General features: G+C 46.4%; 1 protein-coding gene across 1 annotated transcript in view; it reads right to left on the bottom strand.

Annotated features, from left to right (window-relative positions):
- TMEM132B (transmembrane protein 132B) overlaps positions 1 to 22,560 on the bottom strand; it is a 344,462-nt gene that overhangs the window by 31,341 nt on the left and 290,561 nt on the right. The window contains exon 5 of the mRNA XM_032310581.1: positions 4,740 to 4,883. Coding sequence (XP_032166472.1) covers positions 4,740 to 4,883 — 144 coding nt within the window. The remainder of the gene's footprint in view (positions 1 to 4,739; positions 4,884 to 22,560) is intronic.

Below are 22,560 nucleotides of genomic sequence, written 5' to 3'. Positions count from 1 at the left end.
GTATTTCTAACATCCTCATTAAAATAGCACCTGTCACCTACTATGTTCTCAACCAATGTTGACTGTGAATTCCCATTAGCTCAGCTGTCAGTTCCCAAGAACAGAATTCATACTGTTCTACCTCTGCAGCTCCCAGAGCACCTGATTCATTGCCCCCACACGTCTATCATCAGTTAAGTATTTGTGGAACAAGATCTGTCCCCAGGAGAACAGAAGCAGCTTGGGTCATAGTGCCGGAGCCAGGTCTTTAATGCCATGTCCCCCTGCCCCCTTCTTTGAAGGCTTCCAGTAATAGGACATCACTGGAGATGTTCCGACGAGGACCCAGTAACCACTCTTGGCCTGTCCTCTCTGGGAAGCTCTAGCCTTCATGCGTCATTCATTGGTAGATTCCACAAATACTCACTGAGCCCCCACCATGTTCTACATTCTGCTTAGGACTGGGGAGAGCATTGCTAGTAAGACAAAGCCATAGACTCTGTAGACCTTGCAATCATGTCGGGGTTAAAATACACAGATATGAATGGGTATTCATACATAGCTATGAAGATATGCAGAAATACACAGATACGAAGGTGTATTGATCTGTTACAGATCCAGTGCCAAGTGACTTCCTTCAGACAGAAGCTTATTTATTTATTATCCCCAAAGCTCCATCGTGGGACTCCATCACATGTAGGTTTGACAAGCAAAGACTCAATGACATGTGCTTGAAATGACTGGAGGCTGCGTGGGAGGACACTTCCAGTGGAAGCTGCAAGGGAGAGGGTTAAAAGACGGGCACGTGTCCCACCACCAACTCTGTTTCAGTCTAACGGTGATACCCCGAGCTCTCCCTTCCAAACTGGCCTTGCCCGACGAAGCCCCAGGAGATCTGGCCACAGCTCGAATGGAGACAATTTTTTTTTTTTTTTTTTTTTTTTAAATATCAACTGTGTTTTGAATCTCTTGAAGCCAGGTGTCCTCTCAGGGGTTTTCAAGGACTCCTTTGATTACTGGTACTTCTGCCTCTGGGTAGATGCTGACTTCCCCTGTGGAAGGTTCCACACTGTGTCATGATCATCCCTGTTTTATAGACAACAAATGGGGCTCAGAGAGGGGAAGCGATTTGTCCAAGGTCCAACAGAGAGGGAGACGGAGTCAGGCTTTGAGCCGATTTTGACCTTCGGAAATCTGAACCAAAGGGATTCACTAAACATACACGTTCTCTTTCTTTATAGTGAGCTAGAGCAGCTCCCTTTTAATTTCCACTCTGGGGATTTAAGTAGCTGAATCTACTATCTCCTGAACGATGGGCCCTGGAGGGCTTACAGAGAGCCGTCCTGTCTCCCCCTCTTCATCTCGCCCCTGGGACTTTTCTTCTCATCACCAGGCTGCACCCTCACACGTCCTGAACCTCACACGTCTCTGTGACCGATGTCAAGGACCTTCTGCCCCCCGGACGACCGTAAGCAGAAGACACTCCAATTTCCAGGGTTGCTCGCGTGCCTAGAAAGACACAGAATTCTCGGCCCGGGTGACTGAGAGCTGTCATTTGTTGCTGATTTTTAACAGAAGCCAAGGTACAAGACATGCCTCTCTTTATTCTGAAATCTACTATCAGAAAACCATCAGCAGTAGTGTAATGAGAAGGGACAGATGCCCCACGAGCCTCCGAGGGGGAGCGAGAGGGAGTGGTGGGGACTGCGGTGATTCGGGGGCCCAGGCATTATGCACAGAGGTGTCCTCCAGGCAGCTCCCTGTCAGGGTCCCCGGAAGCAACCTGACCTTGTGATTTTCATAAGAAGCTGGAAACCCAGATTTCTATGTGAATTTGACAATTTTTACAGGGTGGCAAAAAATTAAATGATAGACACACACACACACACACACACAACGATTAAGATGCATCATTTACTGTGTGTGTTTTTTTACATAGAAGTTAAAACTTAAAATTTATCCTTCCCCATCTTGCCAGATTAGGCCAAGCTTCCAGCCTTTTGAAATCATCTATGTCCTCAGATTCTGTACCCGCTCCCAAGTCGTTCAGACCCAAATTAAAGAAGCCAATCCATTTACATTACATCTTCCTGCTTATCTTCCTACTTCCTACTTCCTACTTCCTGCTTCCTCATACTTAGTCCCTAACCCAGAACCCAGTGCACAGAACTTCCAGGGCACAAAGATCTTTGTGGAACCCTGCAAGATTCTCCCCGGGGGGCACACTGTGTTCTCTGCAACCATGAAGGAGCGACGGAATGACAACTGTGCAGGTTAAGGGGGTGGTCTCCCTATGGGGTGCTACCAAATGCCCCCCCAGGTTGGGAATGGCCCTGGGAGGATGCCGAGGCCAGGGCTCAACTCTGAGGGTAATGCTGTTTGTCTCAGAGTAGAGGCAACATTTACTACAAATATTGACACTAAACCCAGGACAAACGCACCACAGCCAATTAATTAACACAGACCCCATGGACTTGGACCCCAGGATTTGCAACAGAGCCTGTGCTCCCTTAGAAAAGTCTGAGAAGCAGCTCCAAGCTTGATGGTCTGCTCACTCGGGTTTGTTAATCTGAAGATCAGGTCTTAGTTTGCTCAAAGAAAGCTCCACCTTTGTGAGGCCACAAAAGTGACCATTAAGTAAAAAACAAAAACAGAAACAAAAAGACACCAAAACTATTGTTTTCCAAAGCAAAGTATCTATCAGGCTGGGCAGAGACTGTTTCTAGTTTACTTCTGTGCAGGGGAAATGAGCAAGTCTAAGGCAGTACTGGAAGACAGAGCTCTCTGCCCTAGGGGGGGTCCCCCAGGCTCTCAGGAGGAGCACAGGTGTAGGGGGCTGCGGGCGTAGGACACTTGGGCTGGCCGCCATCCTCCAGATGCCATCTCCATATGCCACCCCGGTGTCTCCCTCTGGAGTGACACGGGGACAGTAAATAATGTGCAGTGTCAAAGGCAACCAAGGACGATGCACCATCAGTATTTCTCCTTCCGTGAGGAGGAGCTTGTATGACTTGGCTCAGATCTTCCTAAACTCCGAATACAGCAGGCTTTAGATTTGTTTAATCCAACCTGCCCACAGAGTACAAGGCCCGCCAGGAGCCCCAGGGCAAGGCTTGTGTATGCTTTGAAGCCAATCCCCCTTCTGTCTCCAGCGAGAACTAGCATTCCAAGCCCAGGAAGCAGGCTGTGCCAAACTTGGGTTTCCTAAGGATTAACTTTTTTTTTTTTTTTTTTAATTAGGCCTCACAGACACATCAAGTCTTCTTTATCAAAACCATCTCTCTGGCTTAAGGCGCAGCCTCCTGTAGGGTCACCACAAGAAGAAATCAGCCCCTTCCCAAATCTTTTCCACCACAAGGAGAACCCTAGAGGCTTTTCTGTCTACCACCAAGTTCTTCAGCCTGGGACCAGTTTCATTCCCCCTCTAAACAGGAAACTGTGGCATGTGAGGGGAGACAGAACCTACTGCCTTATTCTTCTAGAATGAATGGATGGGCCTGGGGGGCTCCCTTGGCAACCTGAGAGAGAAAGCACAGCTCTGAAGCTTCAAGTCCTTTCTCCGGGTCTGTTGCAAAAGGAAATGGCCAACCAGTGTGCCAAGAAAACACAGGCAGAAACTCTAAATTAGGAAGTTCACACAGACCCCTGCAAAGAACATGAAATAATCCGTGGGCTGATTCCTGGCTGAATTTGGAGTCCTAAATACAGCTAATTAAAATGAAGAACCCAGAGGAAACGCCCCATAGCCAGATTACCCAAACCAAGAGCTGAATCCTGTACTCAAATTAAGTTAGGAGGCACACGGAGGAATTTTTATTTTAACGGCCAATCTATTTTAATTTTTATTTATATTAACAAAAAATTAGCACACCGAGACCATGGGCTGTAATGTCTTTATAATGGGGTACAGGGACATGTGGGTTATTTTAAATAAAAGATTTAAGGGACAACCTGTGTAAGGACCCTCGGCCCCTCCCCTCTGCAACCGGAAATTTCCCATGTGAAAGATGCCTTTCCCGGTACCAGGAAGCACAGAGAATCACTGAACCTTGGAAATTTAGAGAAAGTGGTAAGAAGGAAAAGACAGGTGTACAAACATCTCTTGTTACTTTTTACTACGTTACTACCCCAGCCTACATTCTTTCTAGAATTCCTTACTAGGTGTATGCCTCAGGGGAGCTGGTCAGAGCACCCGTCTGGTAGAATTCCTTACTAACTGGAGCCCCAAAAGTGAAGTTTTCGTTGTCTTATCAAGTCCTCCCAGATTCATTGTCTCCTTGTCTAAAAGTATAAAAACTGCCTGCCATGGTCATGCCTTTAGGTCTCAGTTTTTTTACTGTGCCTCTGTGCACACTAGAGAAAACTTCGGGGTTTTTCTCCTGTTAATCTGTCGTGTGTCAGTTTAACTCTTAGTCCAGCACATGAAGGGTAGAGGAAGAATTTTTCCTTCCCTTCAGAAGGAAAGAAAATCTGTTGAGTAAATAATATTATTTACACAGAAAGTTGGCAAACATTGAGATGACATACGATTGCTAAAATTAGGGAAATATTGTCCTATAATCAAAAGGAGGGAAAGAAAATTATTTGTTAAGACGCCAGGGGTCCCCACTCTGGGGAGGGAAACAGGCGCCCTCCAGAGGGGCCGGTCCCCCTCTCCTCAGTGTGGTCACCCTGGCTCCAGCCCCAGGAGACCCTGGGACAGAGGGATGGGCCCCCAGAGGACCGAACCCCTGGCAGGCCCGTGGCAAGGCCCCTTGTACCTTCACGACGTCTTCATCCGCAGACCTGCACTCCACAGCCTCCAGCACATCCACCACGGAGCCGTCCTCCTGAATGCCCACGACCTTGACGGGAACCGAGACAGCCTTCCCGGTGAGGACGGCCGTGTTCAGCACCTCCGTGTCCTGCACAGGAGAGCAGAGGATGCAGGTCACTCACAGGGAAGCTCACGAGCAGGCAGGGGCCCGCCAGCCAGAGGAATTCCACTTTAGCTCACGCCCTGCCACTAAAACCCCGTCTGTGAAGACCAACTCCCCAAGCCCCGAAACGCGGAAATTCCGGAGTCAGGAGCATTCCATCCCAGACCGACCCTGGGAAGCCTGACCGCTAGACCTTCTTCTCCACCCCCGGGGCAGGGGCCTTGTCATGTCCCTCTAGGACCCTTCCCACAACCCCGCACCCCACAGCCTGCAGCAGGGCTCACTCTCCGGCCAGAGTGCCTTCCAACATTCGCCAAATCTCGACTCAAGGCTCACTTGGTAAGTGACTGCCTATGCGCAGAGCTTATTAACACAGTGAACATGACCTCCGTGTCGCTTCAGATGAGAAAGACACATAACGGGGCACCTGGGTGGCTCGGTCGGATAAGCTTCCAATTTCGGATTTCAGCTCAGGTCATGATCTCAAGGTCATGGATTGAGCCCTGCATGGGCTCCACACTCAGCACAGAGTCGGCTTGTCCCCTTGCTCGGCTCCCCACACCCAACCCCCACCCCCGCTCACTTGCTCTCTCAAATAAATGAATAAATTAATAAATAGTTTTTAAAATCATGCTTTGTTAGCAAAGGTAACAACAGCACAGGTACCAGAAGAGAACTAGTCCTACAACGTCCCCCTCTGCCCTCCGGAGCCCAGGGCCGCCAGCCTTCCTCTCCCCCAGGCCCAGGCGTCTGTTCTTTTCTCACTTCCTCTGCTGATCCCCGGGGCCCCGTCGGGTCGACTTTTGCGACTTGTGTCCTGCCTCTCACCTTCTTGCCATGTCCATGACCACCCCCCACAGCCACAACGGCCCCCAAACCATCTCCCGTGTCCACGCTCCCCACGACAGTTGAAGAGGATCTTTTTTATCTCGACAGGATTCAGATCATTTCTCCCCTAGATTGAAACTCTTTGGAAGTGTGCTCTCTTTGCTCTTCAGGTCGAGTCCACGCTCCCTGCGGCGGTGATCTATCGGACCCACCCTCGGCTCTCGCGCCCTTCCCACTGTCCCTCCCCACGGGGAGCCTCACGGACTTCTCTTCTCTCCCGCCGCAGGGCACTCTAAGCGCGCCTCCTCCTCTTCCCCACACAGAGCCCTCCACCACGCCAGCCTCTGCTCCCGCCGCCCTATCTCAGCCTCCGCGCCCACTTCCTTCAGAGGAATGGGGTTTTTCTGCCCTCCACAGTGTGAATGAGCACTGTCTAGTCTGCCCTGCATGGGAAGAACCACCGTCTAGTCTGCCCTGCATGGGAAGAACCACCGTCTAGTCTGCCCTGCATGGGAAGAACCACCGTCTAGTCTGCCCTGCATGGGAAGAACCACCGTCTAGTCTGCCCTGCATGGGAAGAACCACTGTCTAGTCTGCCCCGCATGGGAAGAACCACTAATGCTCCCCTTATGTTTCTCTCGTGTTCATGTTTCCATCTCTAAGGACTCATTAGACTGTAAACTCCCCAAGGGTCTCAGCCACCTTTGCTCTGACCTGCCTTGCCTCTGCAGAAGCAGGGACGGGCTCTGGTGTGTGAGAAGTAGTGCAGAAGAGAGGTCACAGGCATGGGCTCTGGAACTGGACTGCCTGGTTTTGAAACTGGCTCAGCCTCTGTTTCAGTGACGCCATGAGGTCAGGGCTGCTTTTCTGACATTCTCTTGGCCAGTCCCTCAAGGGAGCAAGATGGCACCCATCACACCAGCCATCTGTCCGCTGTCTCAGCAGGGAAAAGTTGGGAGGGGGAGAGAGTGCACCTGCTGCATCTGCCCCTTTTCATCAGGAAGTCCAAAGCTTGTCATATGGCCAGGCACCTGCAGAAAAGCCTGGGAGAGCAGGTGTCTGTCGTGGACCTGGCAGGACAGAGGGGTGGGTAAATGTCTTTTTATCGTCCATCACCAGGTCCGCCACTAGTTACTTCCTTCTCCCTGTGCCTGAGTTCCCTGATCTGGAATATGGGGGTAATAAAACTACGTGCTGTGTGGTGACCTCATGAAGATTTAATGACACTATCTGTGTACAAAGCTTAGAACAGAATTCCCATATAATGAGCAAGAAGAGCTCAGTAAATATGGGTATTGCCATAGACACTATGAGAGATTGGCTCCATGAGTGAGTTAAAGAACTACTGGGTAGGTTCACAAAGGGAATCTGGTGAAGTTGCTCCTTCTGTTCTTGTCCAAGGAGAAAGTCAAGTTGGAGAAGCCGGTGGGAAACTGGGCGATGGGGCTCAGCAGTGAGATCCCCAAAACATTCGACAGTCAGCTCCACCAGAATCAACCCAATGGACAATTATTTCAAGTGTTCTTTTCATTCTTAGAGCACCTAATCTCAGCTCAAGCATTAAGTGGGTCCCACATTTGATTTTCTAAACCAGCCCCTCATTATCCACCTTAAGCCTGAATATGGATAAGAGATGGAGTCAATGAGTGATAATGATGATGATGATAGGCAGTGTTCTAAGTACTTCACATGTAATTAATTGCTCACTCAATTTACTCAACAACCCTTCCAAGATAATTCCTAGTATTACTCCCAGTTTATAGATTTATTATTCATTGATAGTAAACCTGAAAAATAATAGCTACTTGTCAATAAAAAATCAACTTTGTAATGAACAGTTGTAAACAATGCCAACCCAACCTAAGTAAGACGAAAAAATAAGTTGGGATTTTTTTACATATGTCCTCTCCTCTGTATGGAGTCTCAAGGAGTTGAGTCCAAAAGCATGTAATTCTAGTCCATGTTCCAGAGTATCCCATTCCCACCAGGGACATGAAGTATATGTACCTTTATATTTAAGGAATACAGCAAGGACAGGAAGCAGGAAGCACTACAGAAGTTGAGAAGAGAACTCACCAAAGGTTGGATAGTGATGTGGGTCTGGGTGTGATTACAGCGTGTACAAAGAACGGAGACTACATCATGATTCCAGAACAAATGGCCAAATTTTATTCATAATGTAACTGAAGAAATCAATATGTGTGTTTGCTGTGTGTAATGGGCAGGCATTAATTTTGCCTGATGAGCATTCGTGGATGCTGAATGTCCATCCAGCCTTCTGTTTGTAATGATGACATTTTATTTTCCTTGGGGTATACTCCTACTTTGTTACCAATTAATGTGGCTTGGATGGTGCTGATCTCAGACTACCAAGTCAGGCTTCACAGATGAGCACATGACCCAAATGTGGCCCAATGACATATGCCAGTGTCATGTCCTGGCAGACTGATTCAAGTGAAATGCAAACAAAGGAAACCAAAGACAAGAGTAGGAGAAGACAGATTCTTGGGAAAGATTTCTGAGTTTCTGAATCCAGCTATGTCTCTGCCTGCTATCTTTGGAAATTTTGATATATAAAATAATCTGCTTTACTTAAGCCAATTTTAATTGTAAGCCAACTCACAACTGAAAGTCTTCACAAATACACGTGTAAGTAGGCAACATGCTATGCTCTAAAATGAACACCAATCTTTACCCTGTAGAAGATCACAGCCTTTAAGGAAGACACCACAATAATTTTATCAATCTGGGTTTCAAGGGAGGTGACTTTATTTCTCATAACAACCAATCACAACTCATCCAAGCTTGTGATTTTATCTCAAATACCTCTGCAGCCATGTTTCTTCCTTTAGCTTTTGACTACGTGGCTAGATTTTTGCAACCATGTTTTCCAGTGTCCATCAACAACCTTCCCCCCAATCCCAAAGGCAATCCTACCTGCCTCTGACACAATGAGAAAGCAATTTATCTTGTTAAATATTACATTTATATCATCCCCTGGTGCCACAGACTGCTAGAAATTCACCATCTATCAAAATACAAGTCTTTTATTCTGATCCTATTTGTGCAAGCTCCAGGTTTTATCTCTTGAAAGCGTATTTATGCTCCTTCATGAAGATGAGTTTCCATTAATGTTGCACACTAGAGCAGCATCAGTGAAAATGGCAGAGTAAGTAAATTCAAAAATTCTCTCCATAAAAGCAATGAGAAAACTGGGGGGAAAAACCTCAAAATCATTTTTTTTTTTTAGAACTCTGGAAAGAAAACAAAGGCTTATGCAACCAGGAAAGCATTTATTCAAGAAAAATGGCTGAATCTTGGTTAAAAAAGGAGAACTTTGTGGCATTTTAACTTGATTTATTCCCATCCCTTACTTTTCAGCCCTACAGTAGCTTTAAAAAATTATAGCCCACATTCACAGTCAAAAGCACTGGATTTGCAGTACCAAAGCCACTGGAGAGAGCAGATCAGGGCTGGAGACTTTTCAGACCCTAATTCCCAAAGAATTGCCATTATTTGACTTGCCTGATAGCCCCCTGGAAGATCCCACTTGCAAGGCTGTCAGCATTTGACTTGAGTCTGAGTTCACCAGTGTGAAAAGCTTTTTCCCCAGAGGCATTTGTTAAAAGCAATTATAGACAATTGTTTAACTTCATAGATGCTGTGGGTGGTGAATAAAGTTTGGTACAAAAAAATGGACCAGCCCAAAACCTTAAAAGGAAAAGATGATGAATGAGATGTGCAGAGGTGTTTTAAAAAGCTAATACCTGGGGGGGGGGGGGCGCCTGGGTGGCTCAGTGAGTTAAGCGTCTGCCTTCAGCTCAGTTCATGATCACGAGGTCCTGGGATCAAGCCCCGCATCAGGCTCTCTGCTCACCAGGGAGCCTGCTTCCCCCTTGCTCTCTCTGTGCTGCTCTCCCTACTTGTGATCTCTCTCTCTGTCAAAGAAATAAATGAAATCTTTAAAAAAAAAAAAAAAAAAAAGCTAATACCTGGGATTCTATAAGACCATGCTTAACTTAGAGCTGTGTGCATGCCCAGGACTGTGTTCATACTCAAAAAAGACCTGAGAAGGCTTTAAGTTCTCATCTCTTGATGATTTTGAGGTTCTATGAAACCAGGAAGTGAAAGCTGAGGTGGAGCTGTCAAATGCCTGGCTAGTATTGAAACTATGTCCCAACACACACAAAGAGGCTCTTGGTAAACACTGGGACACTTACTGATTTCAAGTGTCTAGGAAAATCTCTGCCCACAAATTGGCTGACTACCCAATGGGTCAAACAAAGACTTCAGCAACCACACACAACAAAGAATAGAGACTTAACAGGGTTATTCATGAAAGTCACTAATCAAACTACTACAGCAAACAACAGTAAACATAAACCCAGGGAAAAAGAGTTTACCTAATTTCAGAGTTGCTACATTATCTTATTTAAAATGTTTCCTTTTCAACAACAACAACAAAATTAGGAAACGTGCAAACAAACAAAAAAGTATGTCCCAGTCACAGGACAAAAAGCCATCTAGAAGAACTGTCCTTGAGGAAGCCCAGATGTTGGACTTACTAGACAAAAATGCAAATGTTTTAAATCTATTTCAAATAATTCAAAGAACTAAAAAATAAAAAATTTAAAGAACCAAAGGAAAGTATGAAAAACGTGCCTCACCAATGAGTGAATGCCAATAAAGAAATACAAATTATGAATACTTATGAACAAAAGAACCAAATGGAAATCCTGGAGTTGAAAAGCACAAAAATGCAAATGGAAAATTCATTAGTATGTTCTCCCATAGGAACAGAGTAGAAGTAGAACAGGAAAAGAGGACATATGTGGAAAATCCACAAATATGTGGAAATTAAATAGCCTCCTTTTAAACAATAAACAGTTCAAAGCAGAAATCACAAGGGAAATTAGAAAAATGCCTTGGGATGAGTGAAAACAAAAACATAACATACCAAAACTTATGAGATGCAGAGAAAGTAGTACTTAGAGATAAATGTATGGTTCTGAATCTGCATTGTAAAAAAGAAAAAAAAAAATCTCAGACCAATAACCTAGGCTTTCACCTTAAGAAATTAGAAAAAGAAGAGCACACTAAACCCAAAACAAGCAGAAAGAAGAAAGAAATAAAGAACAGAATGAATGAAGAAAGCATAGATATAAAAGGCACAGCATAAGGAATAGAGTCTGTGATGTTGTAACGGCGACGGACCAGGAGAGAGGTAGCTCTACTTGCGGTCAACATACCATAATGCATAAACTTCCAAAACAGGAACAAAACCTCAAAAGGCATGTACATTTTTCATTTTAATAAGTACCACCAGATCGTTTTTCAATAATGTAGTAGCAGTTTCCCCACATCTATCAGTAACACATGAGACTGTGGCTCCATATTCTTGCCACCATTTTATGGGATCGATCTGTTTAATTTTTGTCAGTATGAAAGGTTAAAAAAACGGCATTTTGTTGCTACTTTAATATTTCTCTGAGCTCAAAAGTAAGTTGAACATTTGTTTTGTACTTTTATTGTCTATTCACCTCTGCTTTCCTGTGAATTGCTTGAATATGTTATTTTTCTAATTATTCTTTCCTTTTCCTATTTGCCTTTTTGTATTTTTTTAAATGAGTTTCTTAGAGTTCTTTGTATATTAGTGTTTTGTTGGTTTAGGATAGCATCTGTGACAGAATTGGACAAGTGAAGAATAGAGTGGGAATGAATAATAGAAGGAAGATAAAACGAGGAAATCAGTGAAATTAAAGCAAAAGTAAGTTATTGTGTAGAGTAGCATCAACAATAACAAATCACTTAAAATAAATTTAATCAAAGTATAAGAATGTACACTGAACACTTTGAAATATCATTGAAAAGAAGAAAGAAAACCTAAATGAATGTAAAAACATCTTGCCTGCATAGATTGAAATAGTTAATCATGTTAAGATGATAATATTCCTCAAAGTGATTTATGTAGATGATGCAATCACCATGAAACTTCCAGCTGCTTTTTTACAGAAATTGACAAATTGATTTCAAAATCCATATGGAAATGAAGGGACTTCTGTACTCAAAATGATCTTTGGAAAGAACAAAGCTGGAGGACTGACCCTTTTCTGAACATAACTGATTTTCCAGAAATACAGCTTCACATTTTCCATTTCCAGCCAATTGATTTTTGGCAAGGGTTCCAAGACAATTCAAAGATTTCAAAGAATGGTCTTTTCAACAGAAGATGCTAGAATAACCGAATATCCACATGGGGGAAAAAAACCTAAACCCCTACCTCATACCATGTATAAAAATAAACTAAAAATAAATCAAAAACACAAATGTACGCGCTATGAAACTCTTAGACTAAGACATGAGTGTAAATCTTCATGACTTTGCATGGCATGATCCTTACTCTGGACTCAGGTTCAGAGTAGCCACTGTCGCTGTGGCAGAAAAAGGGAGAGCATGGGGTTTTGTGTTCTTAGAGCTTCTGACTGGACCTGAGCTCATCATTCCACACAAGTTTCATGGCCCATACCTATGTTCAAGTGGACAGTGAGATCCAGCCAAACAAAGTGCTCTAAAAGAGAGCTTGTGGGCATGTCTTATTTGTTGGTCGTCTTTTTTTTTTTTAAGTTTTTATTTATTTATGTACTTATTTGAGAGAGAGAGAGAGAGTGAATGCACACTCATAATGGGTGAAGGGGTAGAGGGGGAGGGAGAGAGATACTCTCCAGCAGACTCCATGCTGAGCGCAGAGCCTGATGCAGGAATCAAACTCATGACCCTGAGATCATGACCTGAGCCCAAACCAAGAGTCAGATGTTTCACTGACTGAGCCACCCAGGTACCCCATCTGCAATCCTTTTAAATCCTTTGAAAAGATTCTAATTTTACAGGTAAGGAAACAGAAGCATACCATACTATTATTAACCAATATATGGATCCAATTCATTGTTTGACCTGCCGCATACTATTTTACACCATGTGCCTGTGCTAGTCGCTCCTCCCCCTCTCTGTACCCTCCAAGCCCTTCACAACCACCCACCTGTTCTCACCTCCACACATTGGCTTCTCCTCACATTTCATATAAATGGAATCGTATTATACATGTCCTTTTGAGTCTGGCTTCTTTCACAAAGCATGATGTTTTCAAGGCTATTGGTAGCCTCTGTCAGCACTTCATTCCTGTTAACAGCCGAGTAATATTCCATTGTATGCACAGACCCACACTTCATTTATTCCTTCATTAGTTGGTGGACACTGGGTTGTTTCTCTGTCAACCTGGGTCCAGAGAAAGGGTAGAGCAGTGCAAAGCCTCCAGCTGAAGTGTCTTGGACCTGCGGTGTGAGTTGTTTTGAGCTATGAAAATCTAGGAGTTGCATATAACTTTCAGCATACTCGCTTGACTGTATGCTCTCGGGCCAAAGATTAAAATATGTGTAAACACATACTGAATTTTAGTTAGGTGTATTTTCCACAACAGTATGGGTTAGCAATTCCAAAACTACTTGAGGGCATTCGAGGACTGAGCAAACAAGATATGTTGGTGATAATAAAGGCCAATTCTCGCACTGCTAGAGAATTGAATCTGAAATGGAAAAAAGAGGGGCAACCAGGTGGCACGGCCAGTTCGTTTTGGCTTGGGTCGTGATTCTGGGGTGGTGAGATGGAGCCCTGCGTGGAGCCCCAGGTCGGGCTCCACACTCAGTACAAAGTCTGCTTGAGATTCTCTCTCCATATCCCCCTCCGCACCTCCCACTCATGCTCTATCTTTCTTTCTCTAAAACAAATAAATAACATTTTTTAATGGAAAAAAGAAGGGTGAATGTGAATTCTGGTCATGAATTGGAAGTGGGGGTACAGTCATCAACTCACAGGGGACGAGAGAGAGAGAGAGAGAGTGTGTGTGTGTGTGTGTGTGTGTGTGTGTGCGCAAATATCGGTGTGGATTTAGAACATTCTGCCTCGTTTTCTTTGCTCAGAGGCTTCTGATGCAATTACACCTTAGCAATCAGCACACCTAGACCCAGATTTTAGCTCTAAGTATCTTCTCCAAGAAAGGAAAACAGAACTCCTCAGAGAAATGGTTGATTCTAGGGCCGAAGGACAGAAAGCACAAGATAATGAGCCCAAAATATATCATAGAGCCAGAAGGGAACAGTGTTGGAACAAATGTCAAAAGGACCCAGGAGACTGCTTGAAGGAGCTCCCACTGGCCAAGCCGGGACAGTCTTACAGCCCTATAAATAACTGTAAGAGTCAATTATAATAATGTAACATATTATATGACGGAAATGATATCCAATAAGCTTCTGAGTCCATACTGATATAAACAAACAAACAGGGAGAAAGGAAACATCATCCTTAGGGTAGAATTCCAACTAACAAATGAAAAAGCTAATGATGACATTGAAATACCACCATCTGGCAACCACCATTTATTACCGTAACTGCTTCAGGCAGGAGTCAGCATGCACACTACCGGTAATTAAAAGTACGATCAGAAACAGGATATTCAGATAACGTCAACCTGGCCCCATGCATGAGATCTACAAACTTCAGAGAGAAAAGCAGGAACTAAATGGCACCAAAATCCAGCATATATCGCGTCATCTACATGATTGAAGATAACATCATTTAGCGGGATAAATAGACGTCCTGAGAAAAGGACATAACATCGCTTCTGAAGCGTGTCCAAAAACAGTGCATCCGACAATAAGGAAATACCAAAGTCACATTTGGGGGCAGGTTTTAGGAGACAGCCACCCTGTGCATTTCAAAGGCTTCAGAGTCTGAATCTGGCAGATTGAGAAATGCCAGACGGAAGAGGACAGGCAGACATAACAAATGTACAGGTGGTCCCAGACCGGCTCCTCCAACAGAAAAACAGGTATGTTTCTTTTGCTATAATGAGTGCAAGTGGGACGCTCGAAGACATCGGAGTAAGGTCTAGGGCAGAGGTAATTCTCTGTATCAGTTATTAACCTCCTGATTCTGATGATCTCCCTCAACCTGTGCAACAGTGTCGGAGAAATTCACGGTGAAGCATCTGGAGGTAACAGATCATCATGGGTGGGACTCAAACGTTTCCTAAAAACAGCAATAAGGCATGTTCGTGTAGAGAGAGAGGATGTTGCCATCCAGGGAATGTCGCTGAAGGCATTTGGGAAATGCATTTATTCAGACTCCCAGGAAATTTTTAAATCATATGAAGGACCAAATCAGTGAATAAGTGCATAAAGATACAGGACATGGCTAGTGTCTAATGACCATTGTTTATGAAAAGGAACTTTCCTTAAACACTTGGGTAAGTGCCGGGCACCGTGCTAAGTGACATATGTGCGCTATCGGTTAATAATGCTGCATATTTATAATAAATACAGTATTATAGGTGTTGACATCTAAAAATGAACATCACTGAAGAACAGCTTGCTACATCATAAGTACTCGAAAAAAATTAACCGGTCTTATTAATACCTCACTCCATCCTCAAACGTCCCTACTGAAGGATTGTTATTTTCATCCTCCTCGTGCAAATGAGGAAACCAGGGCTGGAAAGGGTCCTTCAATCGGCCGGAATCGCACTGGTGCTAAGCAGACAAGCTGGGGTGTGAACAAAAGCACGCAGACACCAAAGCCCATCATCCCGGCCGCCCTGCTACTTCTCTCAGCTCCTCACCTGCAGAATGAAGCCAACACTCCCATTTCTTTGCCTGACTCAAAAGCTGTAAGGATAAAAGACAGAACTGTACAAGCTTTGATTTGAACACCTCGTAAAAAGATATTTTACAAATGCAAAACTTAAGGTTTAGTAGAAACAGCTGCGTATCCCCAAAGCCCCGGGTTGCTGTTTCTGTCTCGCTTTTTAAAGACCTTTGCATCTCTTTATCTCTGTCTGTTCAACTTGAGCTCATGCGTTGTTGTTGGTGATGCTCTCTAGTTTTCGGTCTGGCCCTCCCAACACCGTGGGATGCTTCAGACCTTGACGCTCCCCCCGCACGCTGTGCAGGAGGCAGTGGTCTCTGTCCCCACACAGCCTCCAGGATCCTGTCTGTCATTGGCTCAGATCCGTGCCCTGTGGACTGTCAGGCTTCACAGAGAGGTGTCAGGACTCAGCCACATGTATCCTGCTGTGTGGGCGGTAGACAGAAACGTGGCCGTGAGGCCCACCGGGAAATCACCTTCGCTGCATGTGACCCCCTAGCCCCGTCCATTATGTGGCCCTAACCACCTCGCTGCTCCTAGTCACGGGCATGGGCGAGCTTGCCGGGCACCATGCGTGGCTGCTGGTCCCACGTCCTTCCACACAGCTTTGGTCTCTTCCCTCCACGCAGCCACCCAGGAGACATCTGGACCTCACTTCCATGGGGACACATTGTATCAGCTCCTTCCGAGCACCATCTCGTTCGAAATAACTTTCTCCATGTTATTTGGGGACTCATAAAGAGCTGAATTTTGAAATCACTTACTGCTTTGTGGCTAATAAATTATTAGAATCCCAAAATAACTATCACGTGGCGGGAACTGGGCTGATTTCAGAGTTATGTAATACACAACAGTGGGATTGAAAATCATTGTTTCAGTTGGAGCCGGCGTCCTTGTTTATCTCTGAGTGACGGATCCATCGGTCTTGCAGCTTTAGAAATTAGAAGTCAGGGTGTCTGAGATCAAAACGAGGTCAGAGTTAAAGTCCCATTCAGAGGCTGTCACCCCCGTGTCGGGGACCAGAAGAGGTAGGCTGCTGGGCCTTGTGGACTCTGGTCCAAACCCTCCTACAGTGGATGAGCGGCTGGAATGGAACCTTCTAGAAGCCATACGTGGTCATGGTATGGAGCTTTCCCAAAGGTCAGGGAAGAGGAAGACAGCGTCACGGACACCATGCAGTCACAGGGACACACGCAGAGCACGGCGCCGTGGCTGCCCCCAGCTCGGGCAGGTCCTGTGTTCCCGTCTCCCAGCTCTGGGTGACAATTACATGTGTTTTCTCTGATTTCCTTCCTCCGTTACAACTGTACCCTGTACATGGTGCTTCTTTGTCGCCTGGGGGGAAGGAACCCTCCCATCCAGCATGAGCCAAGCTGAAGTTGAACACAACTTCCGGTTGCCAGAGGACCAGCAAGCAGACGACATCAATGAAAAGCTAAACCAGATCTGATGGCGCCTCGGAGAGAAACACTCCTGAGGTTAAGCTTAGCACCTCGGAAACCCAAGGCCACAAGGTGAAGTCTGTTCTAACCTGAACAACCCCCCGTACAGCGACTGTGGACCGGCTGGTGCCCCGTGATGGCACTGCGCAGGAGAGCCCGGGCTGCCGGCTTTGGGCTGATTCTCATCCCTCAGGCAGGCTCCTTCCAAGTGAGGATGGACGGAAAAGGAGACAGGGGGGGACAAGGACAGGAGTGGGGAGGGACGGGAGAGAGGGCATGGGAGGGAGGAAGAACGTCTGGTCCCAAAGAGAAAAAGGCAGACAGACAGAAAGACTGAGAATGTACAGTGCTAAAGAGAGGGGAGCAGACAGACAGGGAGATACACAAAGACAGACCAAGCTAGGCAGACTGGGAAGGGGCAGAGGGGCAGACAAATGAGGGAGACAGCAGAGAAAGACAGGGAGCTAGGGAGCTGGTGAAGTCAAGGCCGACGGTGACCGGCAGGAAGAGAGCAGAGTCAGGAACAAAGAGCACAGGAAGCACTCAGACCTCGCGTCCGAGCACGGGGCTTTCTGCTCTGTTCGACGGGTGGCTCCGTGTCCACCACGGGGCTCGCCTGTCCCGGTCCAGCCCTGCCTCTTGTAGCCTGGACCAGAGGATCATCCCCACACACCAGGACCCTGGCAAAGCTCCCCTGAATGTGGGGTGTGCTTGCCAGGGATTCTCAGCAGAGTCACGTCCCTGGGCCTCCCTCGGGAACACAGCAGAGCAAAATCATTTGTTCAGCACATACTCAGGGCATAAGGGGAAAAAAACAACAACATCCGAAGATGCTATGGCATAGTTGTGGTATGTGGGCACTCTTTATACTTCCGTGTTTCATTCATAGAACTCTCATAATACATTTATGAGGAGGAACCCTAGTCGCTCCCATTCTACAGATAAGAAAACAGAGGCACAAAGACTCACCCAAGATTTAATTATTGAATGCTGGACCCAGAACTAAAACCCAGAAAGTCTTAGTCCAGAGTCTGTGCCCATAGCCATCCTGCCATTCTGCTTGTTAAGAAGAGTATAATATTGGTACTTGAAAAGCATAGAACACTGTGCCAGACAGAATGCTAAGCCCTTTCTAGATTCCTTCATTAATCCCCAGAGGGAGGGTCTTTTTTGAGTAGTCTCATTCCTATACTGTTTTTACACATTACTCTATTTTATGTCCTAGAAATCACCACAATTTGGAAATTACCTAGCTTATTTACTTCCTTTTGATCGGCCTCACCCACCAAAAATTAATGCTCGGACTTTTGCTTCCAGTCATGACCCAATAATGTCCCACCTGCTGTAACTGGAAAAATCAGAGAAAACACATGAAACAATTGTTCTCAGACACTATGAAAACCGGTAGAAATAAAGAAACATGAAGGTGAGTCCCCTGGTTACTGTAAGAAGAGTAAATTCAAATCAAACCCCACCCTGTTGTTGAGATCAGAGGACGGAGGTCAGCGTTCAGGGAGGTGAAGGCAGCTAGAATTTGGAGGTAGTTTATCTGAGAGAAAGGAGTGCTGTGTGAGGAATGTATCCTAACTTCTGCGGGGGGCCTCTGGGGTCCCTGGCTTAGTACTCAGCGGTGTGCGCAAGGCCGAGGAGAGGATCTCCAGAAGCTGTAAGGACGAATGATTCTGGAACACACACAAGGCTGGACACAGTCTGTTCCCGTCAGCCAGACTGGAGAAACGTTGCAGGATGGAGGCGTTGGACAGAATGCTCAGGGAGTCATGCCTGAATAGCGGAGCTAAATTAGCCCCAGTAAAGGCTGCTATGGACCCATCCTGAAGAAGCTTAAATTCCACCTCAAAAGAATCACACTGATTCACAAAGCCAGAACAAAGTCAACACCGATTAGAAGAACACCGCCAGACCTGGTGCTCAACACGGTAAAATTCACGAAGGCCAGGAGCCAATCTGACATGACTAGGTAACCAGGAGAAAAACCAAGCACTAGAAACAGACCCAGAAATGCTACTGATGACGGACTTGTGTGTAAAGCGGTAAAATATGTCTAGGCAGGAGCTATTTAGTCTAAAGGACAATGGAATGACTCCTATGAGCTCACCCCAAAAGAATGAGAATGAATGGCCATATAGGGACCGAGTCTTTCCTCCTACTAGCCAAACATACTAGCCACACAGCCACTGGCGAATGAAGAAACAAAGCACGGCACGCCCGCACAACACGGTGTCATTCAGCAGTGATCCACTGATGACGTGCCAAGACGTGGATGAACCCAAACGCAGTAATGCTCAGTGAAAGAAGCCGGGGCATATACCGGACGATTCCACTAATGTGAGATTCTACAAATGGCAGAATGAGAGTGACAACGGCTAGACAAGTCGTTGTCGGAGGTTGGCCGGGGAGAGAGGACCGGCTAAGCAGAGGCAAGAAGGAGCTTGTGGGGAGCATGGAAATGTGCTGTATCTTGATTGTGGTGGGGCTGGTTGAGAGAACCCCCCGTACAACTCAACAAAATGCAAAACACGTGAATTTTATGGTGTCTCAGTTATACCTCAGTAAACCCAGGGCAAAAGGAGACCCCATTTCTGATTGCTCCTTCCTGCGTCTTCCATTCAATAAATACCGGGTCGGAAGAAAAGAAGAGGAGTGAGACGCCATGGAGGAGGGGGCAGCAGCGCAGGAGGGACAGAGGGGTACAGGTGGGTCCCTCACCAAGGACAGGTCCAGGACTGATCCTACTTTGAGAAGAAACCGAAACATCATATATCGCTGGGGGCAGCAGGGTGGGGGTAGGCGGAGAACGCCTACACTTTCCCTACCTGCCCCTGGGCTGCTGCTGTCTCCCCCTCCTTCCGATGCTCCTGCCGCTGAGAGCAGCTGGAGCGTGGTGTGTGGTGAGGGGTACAGGGCTGGGCTCAGGAGCCAGATGTCCCGGTCCCCATCCCTCCTGTGTCTCTCTGGAAGGTCACTGCAACGCACTCTGATTCGGCTTCCTTACCTGTCAGAGATGGTCAGTAATGGCACGTCTGCCTCACAAAGAAGTCACAAGGCTTCACTAAGATGATGTGTTGAAGGCACTGAGATCACTGCCCGGCCCATAGTAGGTGCTCAGTAAAGGTCTCTTACCAGATTCACTGCTCCCACATTGGTTTCGTGGAAAACCTCCAGGCATCCTTCAGGATTCTACTAAAGTCTTCTCTCCGATATGAAAGCTTCCCAGATGACATCTCCAGTCAGAAGTAATGGCTTCCTCACACGTCCCCACAGGCAAACCTGTCCCAAAACTACACTCTGCTCGCTCAAAGCGTTTTAGAATTCCTATCTGAGGAGCAGCTGGAAGAAGGCAGCCAGAAGCAAAGCTCTGTGAAGACCACATCCTCATCCTACCTAGCCAAGAGGAAAGACGTGAGGTCACGCTGCAGCCTCCCTTCCAATCTGCCCGATAAATTATTCACCATCTTTTCCTTAACATGCCTCTGCATTAAGGTTATAAAGTGAGCAGTTTGCTCTAGTATTCTTATTATGACTCAGAGTCGCTGCAGGGTCGTCCCGGCATTTGTGAATGGTGTCTCGGGATTCAAAGCGACGAGACCACTGGCTGCAAATCTGTTTTGTCTTCCCAGCTTTGTTAGGTCAAATCCAACCACCTCCTTTCTTTGAATCTTTACGCACACCGTGGACTTTCTAGGTTTCTGTAGCCACCATAACAAATGACCACAAAGGCTGGAAATCGATTCTGTCACAGATTTCGTGGTCAGAAATCTGCAGTCAGGGTGTCAGTGGGGCCACACTCCTTCCAGAGGCTCTAAAGGACAATCTTCCTTCTGCCTTCCAGCTCTGGGGGGAGGTGGGGACACTCCAGGCTATCCCTTGGCTAGAGGCTCTGCCTCTATCATCACAGGGCCTTCTCCTGGGTGTCTGCGTGTCTGAAATCCTCCTCTTTCTTCTCATAAAGATGACAGTTACTGGACTTAGGGGCCACCAGAAGTCTAGGATGTTTTCTTCTTAAGGTCCTTAACTTAATTACATCTGCAAAGGACCTATTTCCAGTCAAGGTCACATTCACAGACACCAGAAGTTAGAACTTGGGACATATCTGGGGGTGGGGGTGGAGAAGTGCTATTCAACCCACTAGAGGGCTTATTTTCTAAGATTGTATAATAAGGCACAAAGGACTAGCCCTGACCTATGCCACCAGAAAAAACAAACAACTACAACAACAACAAAAAAAACCTACGGCTCTCACCTATATTGAGAGGAAAGTTTGACCTTTCTATCCTTGAAGAAACAAATTTCTCACCACTTTGGAGAAACCAGTGAGGTGGGTATTTTTCTTTTTTCCCATTTTCATAATAAATTCAAGTTGCCAAATAGGCAGTTGCCTATTGTCTGGATTTCGTTACCTAATAGAAATAGAAATCGTCATCTTCCGTAATCTATACCCTCTGGAAGATCCTAAGGTTTCCATTTTTCTTTCAAAGAACGGATGAACTGAATCAGAGATTGATGAAATGACCAGAACACAAAGCTTGGCCATTTCCCAAATACCGGAGTGGTAACGTCACGGTCTTCAAAAAGTCCCTCTCTCCTCTCCAACGATGCCACGGGCTGGGACACAAGGACTATGAGACAGCGCTGAACAACACCCAGGTCGGGCCACACCTGAGTGGAGGGTCACCACACGGCGGGGATGCAGGGGTCTGGTGGCTGTGCTCGGCCAGCCTCCTCAGAAGAAGGAAGATGAGGATACTTGGGGCTACGGAGTAGCGCTTCCCTTCTGGTTTGCTGCTATCAGACATACACTGCTCTCAATCGTTTTTGAAAGGCGGGGAGGGGGTGCAGGTAGGCAGCTCCAATATTGGGTTTGAGCTAATCCTATTACTAGCAAAGAAAAAAATCTATGCCTTCATTTGATAACTTCGGTTAGGAGGTGTTTTTGGTGCTGGGAAGGCAGGTGAAGCATGACTGAAGCAAAGAGGGACTCACTGAACCCAATCATTTAGACGGTGTCATGTCCCCTGACGCCTGGAGTTGACCTAATTTCTGCATTTATATGTCACAGTGGATTTGGAGATTATTTTTGAAGAGTCATCAAAACCCCAAAGCGACTTACTACTTCAGAAAGAGGGACACTGGCCATGCCCAGACTCTTTTAGTCTGGCCCCAAATCTGCTCTAATCCTCTCTAGCCCTGGGGAACTTGACCTCTGACTCCCTCAAACTGGGTTTTACTGGCAGGAGCTAACTCCACCTCCAGCTCCAGAGATGAACCCGAAACCCAGGCCTAGAGCCAGTCAGCATCCGGAACCTCGAGGACCGGTGACTGGGTGCGAGGTTGGTGGGTGTTCCCAGGGGATCCAGTCCGATGGAGCTTTCTGTAACCTGCAGCCCAGGGCCTCCAGGCTGACCCAGACTCAGCGCCAACCCTCATCGGGTGCCTCTGCTTTGGGGCTGACTTCCTCATACTGTGGTTAAGAAGCTGTCAGGGCTGGAGCACTTGGGTGGCTCACCTGGTTTAACACCGGACTCTCGATTTAGGCTCGGGTCTTGATCTCAGGGTTGTGAGATGGAACCCTCTGTTGGGCTCTGCGCTGGGAGTGGAGCCTGCTTAAGATTCTCTCTCTTTCTCGCTCTCCCTCTGCCTCACCTCCCCCCCTTCTCTCCATCTCTTAAAAAAAAAAA

The sequence above is a fragment of the Mustela erminea genome, chromosome 13 (assembly GCF_009829155.1).
Source record: "Mustela erminea isolate mMusErm1 chromosome 13, mMusErm1.Pri, whole genome shotgun sequence".
NCBI lineage: Eukaryota > Metazoa > Chordata > Mammalia > Carnivora > Mustelidae > Mustela > Mustela erminea.
The sequence above is the reverse complement of the archived record's forward strand: the minus strand, read 5'-3'. Positions and strand labels throughout refer to the sequence as shown.